The 16,283-nt window shown below is 50.6% G+C and overlaps 1 protein-coding gene across 2 annotated transcripts in view; it reads right to left on the bottom strand.

The window, feature by feature from the left end:
- The window catches only part of BSN (bassoon presynaptic cytomatrix protein), a 92,946-nt gene that overhangs the window by 12,344 nt on the left and 64,319 nt on the right, over nucleotides 1–16,283 (bottom strand). For both annotated transcript variants that reach the window (XM_086469997.1, XM_086469998.1), the window contains exon 4: nucleotides 597–1,031. In XM_086469997.1, coding sequence (XP_086326123.1) covers nucleotides 597–1,031 — 435 coding nt within the window. The remainder of the gene's footprint in view (nucleotides 1–596; nucleotides 1,032–16,283) is intronic.

The following is a 16,283-nucleotide window of genomic DNA, read 5'->3' as shown; positions in this document are numbered from 1 at the left end:
GGAAGTGCAAGGGGGCAGCTGTCCCCTCCTGGCTGGTGGGGACCTCCCGCTGTGTCCCCTCTGCCTCCCAGCTGCTGCTGAGATGGTTGCTCATGGGGGAAAACCACCCCAACACAGCCAAATGTTTCCCCAAATTGTATTGAATTTTAAAAAAAGTGGGATGAAGAGTTTGAAAAATGCCCACCGCTGCAACATGAAATGTTGTGAAATGAGTTTTCCATTTCATGACAAATTAAGCTACCCTTAAATTATTTTAAAACAAATCCAAAGGCCAAAGCCCACCTGAACTATTGTGTTATGCCCAAATTGATGTAATCGTAAGAAAAAGAAGGTAAATACCAGCATGCTGCTATAGAGCCTGCAAAGTTCCTAAGTGGTTTGGAAGTGCTGAGACAGCAGTGTTTTGAGCTCACCATTTCCCAAAAGGCCATTTCCCAAGGCAAATGGCCTTGATGACACAGTTTCTGCTCCGACTCAGAATAACCCCTCATTTCTGAGCACGGCCACTGGTGAAGGCACCACTCAGTGCCACGCTAGCCCTGGGCAGGATGTGGTCCCCAGGGATGCGCAGAGCTGGACGCACCCTAAGGGCTCACCTCCTGCTCCTTTGCCCGCGGTGCCTCGGGGGGTGCCCAGCTCTCCTTGCTCTCTGTCTCTGGTTTGGGGGTCACGCTCTTCCCCTTTGGAGTGGCACTCTCAGGAGCTCTGGAAGGCTCTGGGGCAGATTTGGGCAGTGGCTTTTCCTCTGCTGGTGCTGAGGGCTTCTTCTCTGCCGGCGCAGGGCTTGGGGTCTTGCTTTGCTCAGCAGCCCAGAGGCTCCTTGCAGGAGAGTGCTGCTGCTCAGGGGGTGCCGCCGGCTCAGCGGGCGCTGGTGCGGGCACTCTCTGCTGCTGGCCGGCAGCTGGTGGCTGGTGGCCTGGGGAGCCAGTGGGCATTTGCTTTGGTGTAGGCAGCGGCATTGGGGCAGGGTCGCCGAGGCTGCCTTCGAGCAGCCGCTGAGTTTGGCAGTTCAAGCATAGCCATTCGTTCTTCTGCAAAACAGAGAAAGGAAAAGTTCTGTTTAAATGCTGGGAGCCTTGTCCCAGCAGGGACCTCACTGAGAAGCTCAGCTGATGGGACACCTGGCGATGGTGCAAAGGACTCAGCCCACCCAAACCAAATAACCAGCTTCAGAGAGGCCAGGTGGTGAGCAGGCAAGTGCCAAAACGCCGGCGTGAGCTGCAGAGGGCTGTGAGGTGTTGGAACCGTACCCTACAAACCATCTAGAAGAGACCGACCATCCAGCTTAAACCTACCCCTACCCTTGTCCAGACCTCAGCAATGTTCAGACAGAGGGACCATAGCTACGACACAGGGATTTCACATTCTCCCCCATGACACCTCAGCCTCACCGGCTCTTTTCATCTCCAGTGTTGCCAGTATTTTGGTGTTAAGTGAAATTAAACAAAGAAGGTATATTACTACCATAGCTTAACATTTCTCAGGCTCCATGAAGCTTCCCTCTTGCTCTGATTTGTTTTCCTTGATACAACAAAGGTTTAATCGCATAATCATAATACTTAAGGATCTTTTTTTATAGGTTATCAGAAAATACTGGATATACAAGTACACAAAAATTTCCCAAAGATATTACCCAAAGTACATGCTGTGCAGGAAAAGAACAAGACAATCTTGTCTAGTGAAATTCTCAGCAAGAGCCATCGTTTTATGGCCTGGAAAAAGCAGCTTGGAAGCAGGGCTGTGAGTGGCAGAGAGCTCAGAGGGCTACGGCAGGGGCTCTGCATTAAGAGATCAGAAGCACTTTCCCCTCCCCCGAGGTTGTCCAAGGGCTATTTTTACCCACCCAGGAATGTCCAGGAATAGGGGTCTGACATTTCCTTCCCTTTGATGTTTCATCATCTTAAATCTTTTCACTTTTGCTGCTAACAGCCTGATATGCTCCAAGCCCTTTTTCCCGGACTCCTCTTTTGCTGATCCGTTGCTCTCAGAGCTTGGGGTGGCCAACCTGGGGGGTTGGCTGGCCCTAGAGGAGCTGTCACAGAGGTGGTCTTGGTCTTCAGCTGGACCAGCCTGGGACTGGGGCTGCAAGTGTCTGCATCTCCTGGGGCCACAGAGGCCATAGTCTTCATGCAGAAGATGAGGTTCACCAAAATGGCCTCAAGGAAATGGCCTCAAGTTGCACCAGGGAAGGTTCACACTGGATACTGAGAAAAATTTCTTCACTGAAAGGGTTATCAAGCCCTGGACCGGGCTGCCCAGGGAAAGGGTTGAGTTGCCACCCGTGGAGGGAATTAAAAGACGTATAGACATGGCGCTCAGTGGTGGACTTGGCAGTGTTAGGGTAATGGTTGCACTCAATGATATTAAAGGTCTTTTCCAACCTAAATGATTCTACAATTCTGTTCTATGACTCTAAAAACCATACCTATGGGACAGAAGCAGCACAATGGGCTTGGCATCTGCATCCCACACTCAGGAGTCCCCAGGTTTTGATGAGATGCTGGAGATGCCTTGATGCTGGTGGTGGCCAGGAGCAGCGGGCTTTCCCACAGACACTTCTTTGCTCACACAGCAAGCTGGACCAGGAGCAGCCATCCAGCCCACGCTCTCCAGTGAGCAGAGGGGCAGGACAGCTTCTTCTGTGGGGAAGGGGCAGGCGTGCAACGCCCTTCCCCGCCCCCCCCCCCCCCCGCCCCCCCCCCCCCCCCCCCCTGCAGCGGCCCCTGCTCTTCACACAAACATCTTAAGAATACATTAGGGCTTCTGAGAGCCATAAAAAAAATCCCTTTCAGCATGGTAATATTTAATTACTGCTTAATCAAAGAGAAAGTCTAATTAGGGGCAAGTGCAGCCTATTGTATCTCAATGATTGCATTTGTCTTCTTTTATTTCAGAACTTGCTGTCGTCCCTGTGCCTCTGAATCAGATCTTCTCGCCTTGCTCCGCTGTGTAATTATTTCAGACTGCAGAAGGAAATGTGATCGCGTGACACAAATTGAATCTCTGCCTCATGGAAATATGCGGCCTTTCATTTTTCTTTCAGGAATCCCATTTTTCTTTGCTAGATGCTAGCAGTGAGGCGGAGGCGCGATGCAGAGGGGATGGGCTGGCTGTGCCAGGACAGAGCTCAGTTCAGCTCCTACCTGTCCCTCTCTGCCACGCCACTGTGCTAGCTCCCAGTTTGGCCCTTCAGGAACCAGAGAAGATCCGCCTGCCTTGAACTACCCAGCCTGCCCTGTCCAGGCCCTTAACATGCTCCCTGGATGGGGCATTGCCTGTGCTTGTGATGTCCCAGCCTGCCAGACTGTGGTAGGACACTCTGGATGAGGGGATGGGCACAGCTGCTTTTGCCCTTACAGGGCTAGGATGACCACAGATCACCAATGCTGGCCACCAAGTGCCAACTGCGGACACTGAGTGCTGATCAGGTCCCATCCTGGAGCTGTTGGAGCAAGTTCAGAGGAGGGCTACCAAGATGGTCAGAGGGTTGGAACACCTTTCCTGCGAGGACGGGCTGAGAGAGGTGGGCTTGTTCAGCCTGGGAAAGAGAAGGCTCCGGGGAGACCTTATAGTGACCTGCCGGTACCTGAAGGGGGCCTACAAGAAGGCTGGGGAGGGACCTTTTACAGGGGCCTGCAGTGATAGGACGAGGTGTAATGGTTAGAAGCTGGGAGCGGGCAGGTTTAGACTAGATATAAGAAAGAAGTTCTTCACCCTGAGGGTGGTGAGACACTGGAACAGGTTGCCTAAGGAAGCTGTGGATGCCTCATCCCTGGAAGTGTTCAGGACCAGGTTGGACGGAGCCTTGAGCAACTTGGTCTGGTGGGAGGTATCCCTGCCATGGCAGGGGGGTTGGAACTAGATGATCTTTGAAGTCCCTTTCAACCCAAACCATTCTGTGATTCTATGATTCTATGATCCAAGGAGGTGGCTCTTGTGCCCGTGGAGAGGCCAGTGCCCTGTTGGGACAACCCCCACGGCAGGACACCCTGCAAAATGTGTAGCCTCCCAGATCAGTACACTCCTTTCGTCTAGGTTTGCCTGGGTACAGATGTGCGTGCTTTGCAAGAGCAGAGGTTCAGGGCGGTCAAAAAACCCTTTTGCTGAGGCAGCAGTACAGCCTGGGATAGTCACCATGGGGTCTCCTTCTTTGGAGGGGGTTCAAGACTTTGCTAGACAAAGTCCCTTGTGTTGGTAGCTGCCCTGCTCTGCATGGGAGGCTGGACTGGAGATCCTACACTCCCCCAACAGCACCTCCCTGAGTCCATGGAGGCAAGAGATACCACCACAGTGCAAGGCAGGCATCAGCAGAGAGGACCTGCTGGTGTCATCTCATCAGGATGAGGCTTAGGGGTCCTCCAAGACCAGGTGAGCACAGTACTGATCCATGAAATAGGGATCTGACAGCGCTGCAGACTGGTGTCAGCATCCTCCCTCAGGTTCCTCCCAGATGTGGCTCCACAGCCATTCCTCCTGGCAGCTGCCCCAGTTTGAGCAGCTCGCCCTGCCATCCCGCTCTCACAGATGTGACAGCTCGACTCTTCATGGGACCACACCGGGAAGCAGATAAGAGAATGATCTCCGGTAAAAATAGCCCTGCCAAAAAGGGTGTGGAGCTCCACTTTGAAATACCCCTTGCCTTTCACAGCAGGCAGAAAGATATGGGTACAGAGAAAAGGCAGAAACCAGGGAAGGTCACAGGCGGAGCTGGCCCTTAGCCTTTGCCAGCCGTGAGATGTGCTGGCTAAGCCCTGGGAGACGGCCAAGATGAGAGACTGGCATATACTGAGTTTGCATTTTCTCTTCCTGGCTTTTCTTTCAGCACCTCTGGGGTCTCCTGTGCCGGGGACACTGTGCTGACAGTCCAGAACCCTGTGCTTCGGTCTGAACCCCCATGGAAAATCACTATGCGATTACAGCCTCGGATGCCAGAAAACTAGTGAAGGGGTAACTGAATTTTCCCAAGCTGTGGGACACCCCCTGGTCCCGTTGGCAGCCAGTGCTGCATGGAGCCTTGTGAACACTGAGGGCAGACAGTGCTGCAGCAGCCAGCACAGCATTTGCCATTGCATCCCAGCACTTGTGGCAGTGAACACCTCCAGCAGCAGGAGCTGCAAGCAGCCCAGCTCCTACACGCACAAGGGGGGCAAGAAATCCTGCCTGTGGGAGCTGCAGGGAGACAGCAGGCAAGCAAAGCCACCCATGCCCAGTGGGAACATGTCTGACAAACCTCTCCAAGCTCTCAGTCCCCATATTTAAGAGACTTCCACCTGGCACTGGCACTTGTCACGCTGCTGGATGCTAAAAAACGCAGGGGCTCAGTGAAGATGCTGTGTCTGAGGCATCTCACAGCCTTGCGCTGGTCCCATGCTCTACCGGTGAAAAATGACCTGTCCCTCTTCCATGGTCCTGCAGCCTTGTTGGCTTGGTATTTGGTTATCCTGCAGCACCTCTGCTCCCTCTCAGAGGGATCTGCTCTGAAGCAGGTCCCCCACAACTTTGCTGTGGGCATTTGCCAGCTAACATGGCCAACAGGATTAAGCTGCCCCTGAGAAAAATGACCAGCTGATTTGCTAACAGCTTGTAAATCCCCATCTAGATTAACCAGATCCCACGAAGATAATAATAATTAGGCTGTATTTAGTGCTTTACATGTCCAAATCATTAGATGCTCAGGAAGGCAGGGTGCCCCTAGCCAGGGTGGTAAGCGGGTAAGGAGCTTAGGGCAAAGGGATAGCAGCACATATCTGAGTCTCCATGCTTAAAGATGCTGGAAACCTTGGCCCTGATCAGGACGGGGATGGGGGCTTGCTTGATGTTGAGGTTTGCTGCCCGAGGGTGCATCGTGGTGGCAGGCATGGGGGGATTTTAACTGTGTGGAGTGCAGGTGACAGGGAGCTGGGGCTGGTGAAGATGGTGGCATGTGGGAAAGACTGGCAGCGCGCAGGCAACACCACCAGGATGCACAGTGGGCTCCAGGTGGAGGTCAGCATCAATAATTAAAGAGAGGAATGAAACCAAAGCGCACCTGAGATGCCATTGTAAATGAAGAGGCACTGGCAGGGCAGTGAGTGCTAGAAACTGGCCAGCCAGCCAGGCAGGGGGGCAAGGGTGCTGGGGGGCTGCCCAGCCCAGCTGGGTTATCAGCCTACAGCCCTGGGAGGGTCACTGCCCTGATCCCTTGGGCTCACAGCCTTCCTCACCTCCAAACCACCAGGATTTGCAGAGGAGTTATGGAAAATGCAGGTTTCTGGAGAGATAAACGGTGCTCCTGTGGTCATCAGGGGCAGGACAGAGCCCCAGGTGCAGGGCAGCCCCAGCCAGCAACCGAGAGTAGGTGGCTTCATTCAAGGCATCACATCCAAGTGGTAATGACTATCCCAGTTTTCAATTACACACCATGTGAGGGGCATTGGGAAATGCTGGATGCAGCCAGAATTCCCGCAGGCTTTGCTGAAGGGGCAGCAATTGCTGTGCCCACGTTCCTTCCTGGGGGATGAGGAGGATTTGTAGCAGCCTTGCTCACAGGGGAGCCCCCAGGGTTGCTCCTGCAATACCCCAGGGTGATACACAGGGAGGAGGTGCGGGGTCAGTGTGCATCAGGGTCTGCATGCATGTGAGGGTGCACCCGGCTGCCTCCAAGCGCTGGCATCCACTGGCAGGTGGCCACAGCCGCTCTCGCCAACCTCCGCTGGGTTTTATCCTGCAATTGTTTTAATTTACTAATGGGTGACGACAAAACTGTAATTAACTAAAGTAGAAGTCTTCCTGCGAAAGTTTGGTCAACGTTACCACTTGGCAAGTTAATTAAATGCTGAATCCCCTGGCACCGCTGGGGTTTTATTTTAATGATGGAGCCAGTGAGCTTCAGCATCACATTTGCACACGAATCCTGTTTGGCAACTCAGAGGTCTGACAGCCTTGGTGAGAGCCGGTGGTGCCAGAGCCTTCCCAGGCTTCCCTGTCAGTCCCACTGTCCCTGTCACCCCCAAGACCCTCACTGCAACCTCTCCAGCTCCTGGGAGAGGCACAGCCATGGTCTTCATCCCAGCACAAACTGCTCCCTGCAACATCATCCCTAGGACTCTGCCTGGTTATTTATGTACTAGGGTATTATTTTACACAATCAAAATGGTATCTATTAAAATACCAGGACAAAAATCTGTACAAAATAAGATAAGCAGCATGAGGTACAAGTATCTTGCAAGCCAGATCTCATCTCCCAGCATTAAATGCAGTGAATCTCACAAGAATATTTCATTTATTTGCTGACAAGTACTGTACAGGGCTCATCACTGTGACAGATGGGTGCCTGGAAAATATGGAAAACACTTCTGGTATCTGAATCAAGATTCAAATTAACAACAAGAACCTCATAAAATCACTTCTCAAGCACTCCTTTCAGTCCTACTTGCAGGAAACCTCCCATTTAGGAGGGCTCCTGACATCCAGACACCTTCTATGCACCCTCCTGCAGCAGAAATGGGGGCATCTCACTGTATGATCCCACCTCCCAAGTGCTCAGCATCCTTGTGCTAAGAACATCACAGCACTGTCCATACTGTGGATAGCTTTTAGTACAGTTTTAAAGGGAAGGGACTGAGTCACGCTTGATCATTGGATGCCAGGGCTGTTTCAGACCCCTCTTGGGCACTGCCTGGGGTCTCCATCCTCTAAGCACTCTTGTGCCCTCAGCAAAGATGCTCCTTCTGCAAGCAGCCTCTCTGGATGAACTCTGGCGCTCACTCATTTCGGATGCTGATTCCCAAGCACTGACTGATGCTTGCTCCCCCTTGGTTTCAGCCCATTCTCACAGCTGAACTCTCCCAAGCCCCTCCAAATCACCTCCCCATGGCTGGAGGCACCACACACCTCTGCCAAACCCCTTTGACTGAGTCGCTGCAGTTCTGGGTGGTGAGGGGAAGTTCGCCGACCTGTGCCAACTGGTGCTTCTCCGGGATGCTCGCCTACGGAGGGGAGGATGAACATCACGGTGCCAACTAGAGCATGTTCACAAAGGGCGTTTTTAACCTCCTGTGCCATCAGCAAACAACCACGGGCCTGGTTTTACCTCCACCCCAGCCCTTATCTCTCCTAGGAGGCTGAGGCAGTGATGGGATTTGAAACCAGGGCGAGGAGACGCGCTGCGATGGTGGAAGCACCAGAGATCAGGAGGCAAGATGGAGCAAATGCAGGAGATGCTTGTTGTGCCTGTGATGGGAAGAGACTGGAGAGGATTCAGGTGGCCCTGGTGCCAGGAGGGACCAAGACCAAGGGGGATCAAAGGCAGTGGGCAGGCAGGGGCAGCCCTGGGGAGCCAGAGGGACAGGCAGGGCTGGCTGTGCATGGCTGGCGGTGCATGCATGTGTGTTCATGCACCACCGTGGGACAGCTGCCTCTGGGACGGGGCAGAAAGTGCAGGGTGTGCTATTGGCCTGATTGTGCCTTTTTTTCCCCCTAAAAACACCCTCAAAATCCCACTCAACCAAGATGCAGAGCTGCCTGTACTTGTGTTTGCTAAGTCCATTTATGCCAGCATATGCATGCTGCTTCTGAAGTCTATGCGTGCATATATATATACACATATAAAAAATAGGTAAATAAAAAAGAAGCACTAAATGCAACTCTCAAATGCCACTCAGCAGAGCAGGTCGTGTTTCTGGAGCCCAGGTGGCCACACACCGATGCCTGCTTGGCTGGGGGAGCGAGGGGGCTGTGGGCTCCCTGGGGAGTCACTGCGCATCCTTCCTGCTCCCTGGCGGGAGGCTGTTGCAGGCAGCGCAGCAAAGAGCCAGCACTCCCCCAGTGTAAAGCCGTGGGCTCCTGGGACCGTCCACAGGGAAAGGCAGCAAGGGGACTGCACACACCTCCCACAGCCGAGTTTCCTTAGCTGCCAACTGCTCCACACTAATTGACTTCATTACCGTCAACTGGGCAAGTATTAGTGCAACCAGGGTTCACAGATTAGCCTAGCTGAAAACCACCACAGTTATTTCAATCCCTTGCTAAATATAGTGTTTGACTAAGCAACCCAGTGATGTGTTTTTCAAGCATCAGCCTATTCTTATCTGTTCCTGTGGCCTTTCTCAGGCTGATGGAGCTGACAGTCCCTACCCAGCTCTATTTTAGATGTGTGTGATGTATCGGTGGCCTTCACACCACAATAATGTGATTAAGAGCAGCACGGGATAATGAGCTCACTGGGACGAGCTTTGTGTTGCAGGGCTTGTTTTCTGCCTCCCATCTGCTCCACTCCATCCCTCTTCCTTCTCTGTGCTGAGACCTCTCCCAGTTGGAAAAAAGACAAAGAAATAGAGGATGGGAGAAGCTATGCACAATGGCTGCGCCCTGGGGCTGGGAGGGAAGGTAGGGACATGGGCAGTGGCAGCTCCCAGCCCTAGCTCCATGGCAGCCACAGGGGAGTTGCTGTGTCTTGCACCAGTGCTCCCTCCCCTCACCAAACCTACCAAGAGGGGACCTGGAGCAGGAAGCAGCAGTGTCTGTCCTATCACCTGTCCCCTTTACTAGTGCCACGGAGAGGGGCAGGCAGAGCAGAGATGGGGAGCTTGACAACAGCCAGGTGCCGAAGTGGCCATCACTGTCCTATTCCTGTGGCAACCGCGAGCATCCTCCTTCCTCAGCTCTCCCTTCTCCTTCCCCCAGCATATGCCTCATGCTGGGGATTTTTTTCCTCCCCTGCTCCTGGCCGCAGCAGGAATGCATCAGCCTTCCATAATACAGCCCAGGGGTCAGAGAGATAGTCTCCGAGGCGCTCACAGCCTCCCACCCTGTGGTTCAATACACCACAGAGCCAGCAGAGGATTATTCCAGCTGAAAGTCTTTGACTGATGAGTAATAGCAATGCTCCCCTCCACTCACCTTCGAGGAATAGCTGTGCTCTTGCCAAGTCCAGCTTATTCCACTGCAGCAGCCAATGGCCAGGCTGGTGAACACCACCATGGTGGGAAGAAAGCGGCGTGAGCCTCTGTGCCCGTAGGAGAGCTGCAAACGTGATTGCCATCAGCACAGCCAGCCTGGGTCACCTGTGGCTTCTCACCCAGCTGCAAACCCTAGCGGCCATGCACCTAGGCCAGGGCACTGCTGTCCCGGGCAGCCCCTCCTGCAGCAGAAGTGGAGATATGCAGAAAACCAACGGTCTTTTTGGGGTGCTGACCCGTGGACACAGGCATACACTGCTCTGCTGTCCCCTGAGCTGTCTCAGGGCTCCCAGCATGGGTTGTTCACAAATTTGGCTTGATAGGGGCTAGAGGAAAAGGCCACCAACTCTTCCACGTTAGTAAGAATTGTGGTGTTAGAGTCAAACTTAGTCTACTTTCCCGTGTTGTTATTTCACTGTCGGGCCTAAATTTCATTCCACGGAGCTGGGAAACAATCTCATCTTGAAATGCTTGACTTGAATGCCAAAGGGCTAGTTGGGTAACTAGTTTGGATCATCCTGCTAGGACTCCAGAATAAACCCCCCCAGCTCTGTCATTCGGCCAAAGCAACCATGGGCGAGTGGCTCCTGGCGCTGAAGCATCTCAGCACCCACATCCTTGTGCGGCTGTAGCCACAAGCCAGGTTCCCCCAGCTTGATTCTGCCCCCTGCCCATCTTCCACCACCTCCAAAATTAGGGCAGCTGCTGTGGCAGGAAGCACCTACTGTATTTTTGGAGCTTAAAAAAATTCTTTTCGAACTGCAAGAATGTTTCTAAGTCAAAGGATTGAAACTATTTTGCAATCAAGGAAGCCTATTTCCAAACCAGCCTGACTGTGAGAGCCTGGGTGCTGTGTGGGCTGTGTGAAGGGGCTGCTAAAAAAGGGTATACAGCTGTCCAAAATTTGGAAACTGGTGCTTTTGCAGAATATATATAGACATCCCACCCCACTCAACATATTTCCTTCCAGTTCATTAGATAAAAAAAAAAATTTAAAAAATCAGTAGGATATTGACAAGAGCACTTTGATGCTTTTGGCTTGTCCAAAAGCCACGGGACCAATTCCCAGGGCTGTGAGCAAGCATCCATCGACCTGGGAATGGCCTGCTGAGCATCAGAGCATTGGTGTCACTGCCATGCTTCTGCAATAACTTAGACACCCAGCAATAAACCAGCTGCCATCAGGAATGGGAAGTAGAGACACCATCTCCCAGCACAGCAATGGCAGTGGAGATGAATGCAAGTAGGTTTGCCTCGAGATAGTGAGGAGGCAAGACACGGAGGCCAACCACCTCCAGGTGGGACATGGGCCATCCTGTGCTTTACTATTTGAGGAAGAGAAGACTAGTTTTGGGGCCAGATGCGATCACCAGAAATGCCCATCCTCACTCTGACACAAAAAGTTCACCCACCACCTTCTTCACCAGGTCATCCCTTAGCACTTTGGTTCAGATAAAATACAGCCTTGATTTCACATGGTTGCCACTGCTGGGCAGCAGCTTTGATACTCGTTTATCTCCGTTCTTATTTCCAATGTGGATACACTCACTTTTTTTTCCTGGCCACTGGGTACCACTATGCATCTTCTGCTACCTTGACCACTATCTGATGTCTGCTTCTGCAGTGAGCAGGTGGAGATAAAGCTGCCCCTGGCCTGGGGCAGACTCAAGAGAGAGGATCTTTTCAAAGAAGCGAGAGAAAGAGCACGTCCAGGCTGGGCACCTGAAGGTACCATCATGGGAGGAAACATGTGAGTGCAGTGCTGCGTATTTAAGAAAAAGGAAAAATCACAAAGAGTAAGAAAAATAGGAGAAACAAGAAAGCAAGTCTCAGATGCTTAAAAGGTTTTTCGTTTTCCTTTTCACTGAACCTTACTATTTCTCTCTGTTTTATCTCGGAGAAAGCGCTAAATTAACTACCAGCTCAGTTCCAAGAGACTGGATCCAAATGGATGAAGGATTAAGATTTTCTTTCACAATAAAATCCAGCCAATGGTATTAAAGCAGCAGAGGGTTTGGTCTGGTTTTCAAAGATTAGCTATGGCTGTCCCAAGGAAGACAAGCCCCTATTTTCCCATTTTGCTCCAACGTGATATTTATAAAGCTGTCTGGATCATTTGCAGTCGTTACAGACCAGACTGTGATAAACATCATTTAACCACACAGAAGAAAGGGATATGGCTTTTGTCCCCCAGCGTGTCCTGGCTCCCCATTGCCTCTTGCCCACACACAGACCGGTTGCTCCCAGTGAATCCTCCTTGAGGATGCTGCTGCGTTCCTGCTCTGGCGCTACCAGGGATGCACCCACTGAGAAAGTGCATCTTCTCAGCAAACCTTTCCACTAACATCATGCCACACCTCCACATCCAGCACTAAAACCCACCAGCATAGAGGCAGGAGTCTATTTTTCTCCTACGGATAAAGAAGTAATATATTGTTAATTTTTGTTTGAATCGATCTAGCCATGCATTGTAATTTACTCCGTGATGTAGTACTTCTTAACGAGATTTATCAGCTTGCCAGACAGCCTTATCTTTAACAGTCCCCATTATCAGGATGTATTTCTCAGCCAAGGTTAACAGCAGCAGGGGGATCTCCGAACACCGGCTGCATGATAAAAATCCTGCAATAATGCCCAGGAGACATATGCCGAGTCCAGCAGAGCCTGTACCCTGGTCACCATAGATCCTAACTACCCTTTGGTGCACTGGCATGGTGTAAGTGCAAGATGTTTCTCGTGACCATGCTGCTATTTCACAGATACATTTGATGCAATAACCATGTCTCTTCAGGAATCATTTGAACCAGTACGCGGAAGATTTCATGTTTGCAGCGAAACAATGCTTGCAAAGAGAAACCTAGCCAAACTATGTGGAAAACAAATACAGTATTCTATCCGTTTTTCCAACAGAATGGAAGAAAAAACAAGAAAAGCTGAGTTTATCAGAGAAGCCTTATTTAATCAAAACCTTGGTTTTTATAAGCACTAGGGTTGACTAAAATATCCAGCCATCCAACTAGTAATTTTCTGCATCTGATAAAAGCAGATTCAAGCTGTCTGATTGCTCTCTTCTAAATTGCAAAGAGCCCCAAGTGTCTATCAGGCAGCAGCCACCCACTTCCAAACCAGAAGAAAATCTGCATCTTTAGGAGCTTCAGCTTCCTTCCTATTATGAGCAGTTCAGTCCCCAGTCCCCTCATCCCCAAACCAGTCTAGCAGCAGCAAATAGGGTCTGAACCTACTTCATGACCATGGTGGATCATTTTCAAAGCGTGTTGAGGAGCCATCAGTTACAGGGCTTGGAAGCTGAGGACCTCACAAACCAATGTCCTGCAGTATCTGAACAGTCATATAATGCTTTCAAAACTTTACAAATAATTATCATATTTCCCCAGGAGACAACCCTACATCGGCAGAGACCAAAAACCTCACGTGAAGGTGGCTGAGGGTACTCAGGGCTCTATTGCTGAGACCTACCAAATCCACCTTCCTGTGGTTCTTGCATGTTGGGTAGATGCACCACCCAAGAAGACATCTGCTAACAGTTGTCCTCAGGCCCTGTCAGAGAGCAGGAGGTCTCTTGGAAGACAGCGCACCAAAGGCCAAGGGCTTCACCTCTGGGTGGAGATCAGCCAGGGCTGTGCAGACACAGGCAGACATCTCAGGTAACCCATGACCCCCCTGATTTTAGCCCTATGCCTTCCTCTCTTTCTCCATCCTGTTCTGTTTCTATTTCTATGGCCCCTGCCAGGAGTTTTGCCCTGAAATACATGTATTCCTAGAGAACTGGTAGCTTTGGTTTCTGTGGACAATGTTGTTTGACCCCATTAAATGAATGCTGCTTCAAAAAAGCCCATATACCCTGTTCAAGGCTTCAAGATTGTGAGTCCCAATTTCAGCAGCAGAAATATTTTAATTAAATGAACTACCTTTATGGAATAAATCAAGTGATAAGCTTGAAAAATTAACTCTCATAATCTTCCATGCTTCTATGCAGGTCAATAAACTATTACAGTAAAAGGCTGGGAAACGTTCTAGAAACACAAGTTGTTACAACAGAGATGGATGAGCCACTTTGCTCCCCGAATTATATGCAGCAGCATCTTTCCACGCTCGTGCCTTGCATACCTTCCCTCATCCCCCTACCTGCTGCCCATGGCAAAGCTGGAGCAGCATGGCCAGCAGTGGGTCCAGCTCCCAGCCCTCCTCGTCGGGAGAGCGTCTCCCTGCCCTCACTGGCTGTGCTCATCTTGTGTATTTCCTGAATCCACCAAAATGCCTAAAATCCGGGCTGTAAGGGCACACTTGGGGAACCCAAGAGTTGCCTACAGAAAGGGTACGTGTCTTGGTGGGTCCCATATGATTTTCATCACCTTCAAGACTTATTTTAAAACTTAAGTTTTTTTGTTTTTTTTTTTTTTCAAAAAACGCTTATTTTAACTTAAACTTATTTCAGAAATAGCTGATAGCCCCCCAGCTGCCACGTGGTGATTTGATGGTGAGCCTAACCTGGATGGATGTTCCCACCAGCGGTGACAGGTCTCTCTGCAGCCAGGTGGTAGGAACTGGCTACAGGCGCTGGGGTGGAAAAGCTGAGAAATTCCATCTCAAGAGTAAATGTAGCAAGGACGAAGCTAAGAAGCCAAAACAAAATGAAATGGTGAAGTCCACGTAAAATGGTTGCTTTAAAAAAAATATTTAAAAATCACATGAATGTTTACGCAGTTTAAAATGCATCTGTGAAGGCATTTCCTTCCCCAGCTGCCCTTTTTGCAAAGACAGACAGATGCCTGTGGGACTTTTTGGCTCCCTGAAGCCGCAGAAGGAACTGCCTCATATAAACCCTTTAAGTAATTTAAGAAGCTCCACTTTAAGAGTAGTTCAGGGCCACTGCAGAAACCTGCTCCTCTGAAGGCTGGCAACACTCATCTGACTTTTGGCCTGAAGAAAAATCCAGATTTGTTAAAAATACTGCTACCTATCTCTAGTCTGCTCTTCTTTTCCTGATGTCCTATTTGCTCTCGGCAAACAAATGACTGTTGGTCATACTTAACAGCTCTGAGTAAATCAGGAAATTATGTAAAGCTGGGAATTTCACAGCTCCTTTGTAGACTGCAAGCCCTTTTGGCGCAGCGCGGGTGTTCATTGCTGGCAGCTAGCAGGACCTGCCACTGCAGCCCCCTCGCCAGAGCCTGGGAAAGCCAGGGAGTGCCAGGCTGGCCATCAGCCACATTCATCCCAGACAGTCCAGCTCCACAGCCTGGATGTGGCCCCAGCTAGGGCAGAGCCATCGGCAAATCCATAGTGCAGGTCCCGTCTTTACAATCACGTTCGTGCTTTCAGGCATTATTCCCAACTCAATACCTCATTTCTTTGCCAAACTACAAGGTTTTTTGAGAATATTTGTTCTCCAAGTCAGCCAAATCCCACTGAAATAAATGCTTTTCTGCTTCAACAGGCTTGGGAACCGGGTGCTCTTTGTGCTCCAAACAATTAAAAATATGCTAACCAAAAAAACCCCCAAACCAAACTCACGTCAGAGATCAGAGACTGCCTGATAGTCCTCACCCAGTCATGGCAGAAATGAGGGCCAGAAGCTTCTAGCTGTGGCCCGGGAAAATTCAGAGATGTGATCTGAAAATTCCAAAGCAGATCTCTAAATTGAAAAAGGCCTCCTATGACTCCCAAAGGTGTCTCCATTTTCCCCAAATCCTCCCTCTGGGTTCCAGAATTTTGTTGTATTCTTTGTTTCAAGTAACTCAGGGCAATGAGGTCTCCAGGCTAACTCTGCAAAATATCTTCTCCCTACTTCCCAACCTCACCTTTCTTCTTGTTTTAGTGTTGTCAGAAACATAAAAGCTGACGCAGGACCTTGCTCTGCCATGCCACTTCTGCTATGGGGACACTGAACAACTCCCATCCCACCCTGTCCTGGGCATTCACTTCATCGAGTGCAAAGGGGCTCTCAGCAAATCTACCTTTGAGACGTTTCATCATGCCAAGGAAGAGAGGGGTGAAGGTGGTGCTCTGTCCATTCCCCTATGGTCACTCCTTTGCAAGGAGAGCATAGGACAGGGCAATGAAGACATGAAGGGCTGGGGCTGTTCTCCATTTAAGGTCTCTTAAGGTTCATTTCATCTAATTGTCTAAAATTCAGGTAGCCAGTCTCAGCAAGTCATCATCTGCCCCAGGTGTGAGATGAACATCTTTAGGATGAGAAGCCAAGACCCTTGCAAGGAGTCACCCTTGGTGTGTACCACTCTCCATCAGCCTGGAGAAATAAACCTGAAACCGGAGGGGACAAACCCTATCCTCAGCAGCAGCAGCTTCCCCTGGGCCACAGAA

The sequence above is a fragment of the Leptosomus discolor genome, chromosome 9, assembly GCF_034619465.1.
Source record: "Leptosomus discolor isolate bLepDis1 chromosome 9, bLepDis1.hap2, whole genome shotgun sequence".
NCBI classification, from domain to species: domain Eukaryota; kingdom Metazoa; phylum Chordata; class Aves; order Leptosomiformes; family Leptosomidae; genus Leptosomus; species Leptosomus discolor.
Note: the sequence above shows the minus strand (reverse complement) of the source record. Positions and strands in the feature narration are given on the sequence as shown.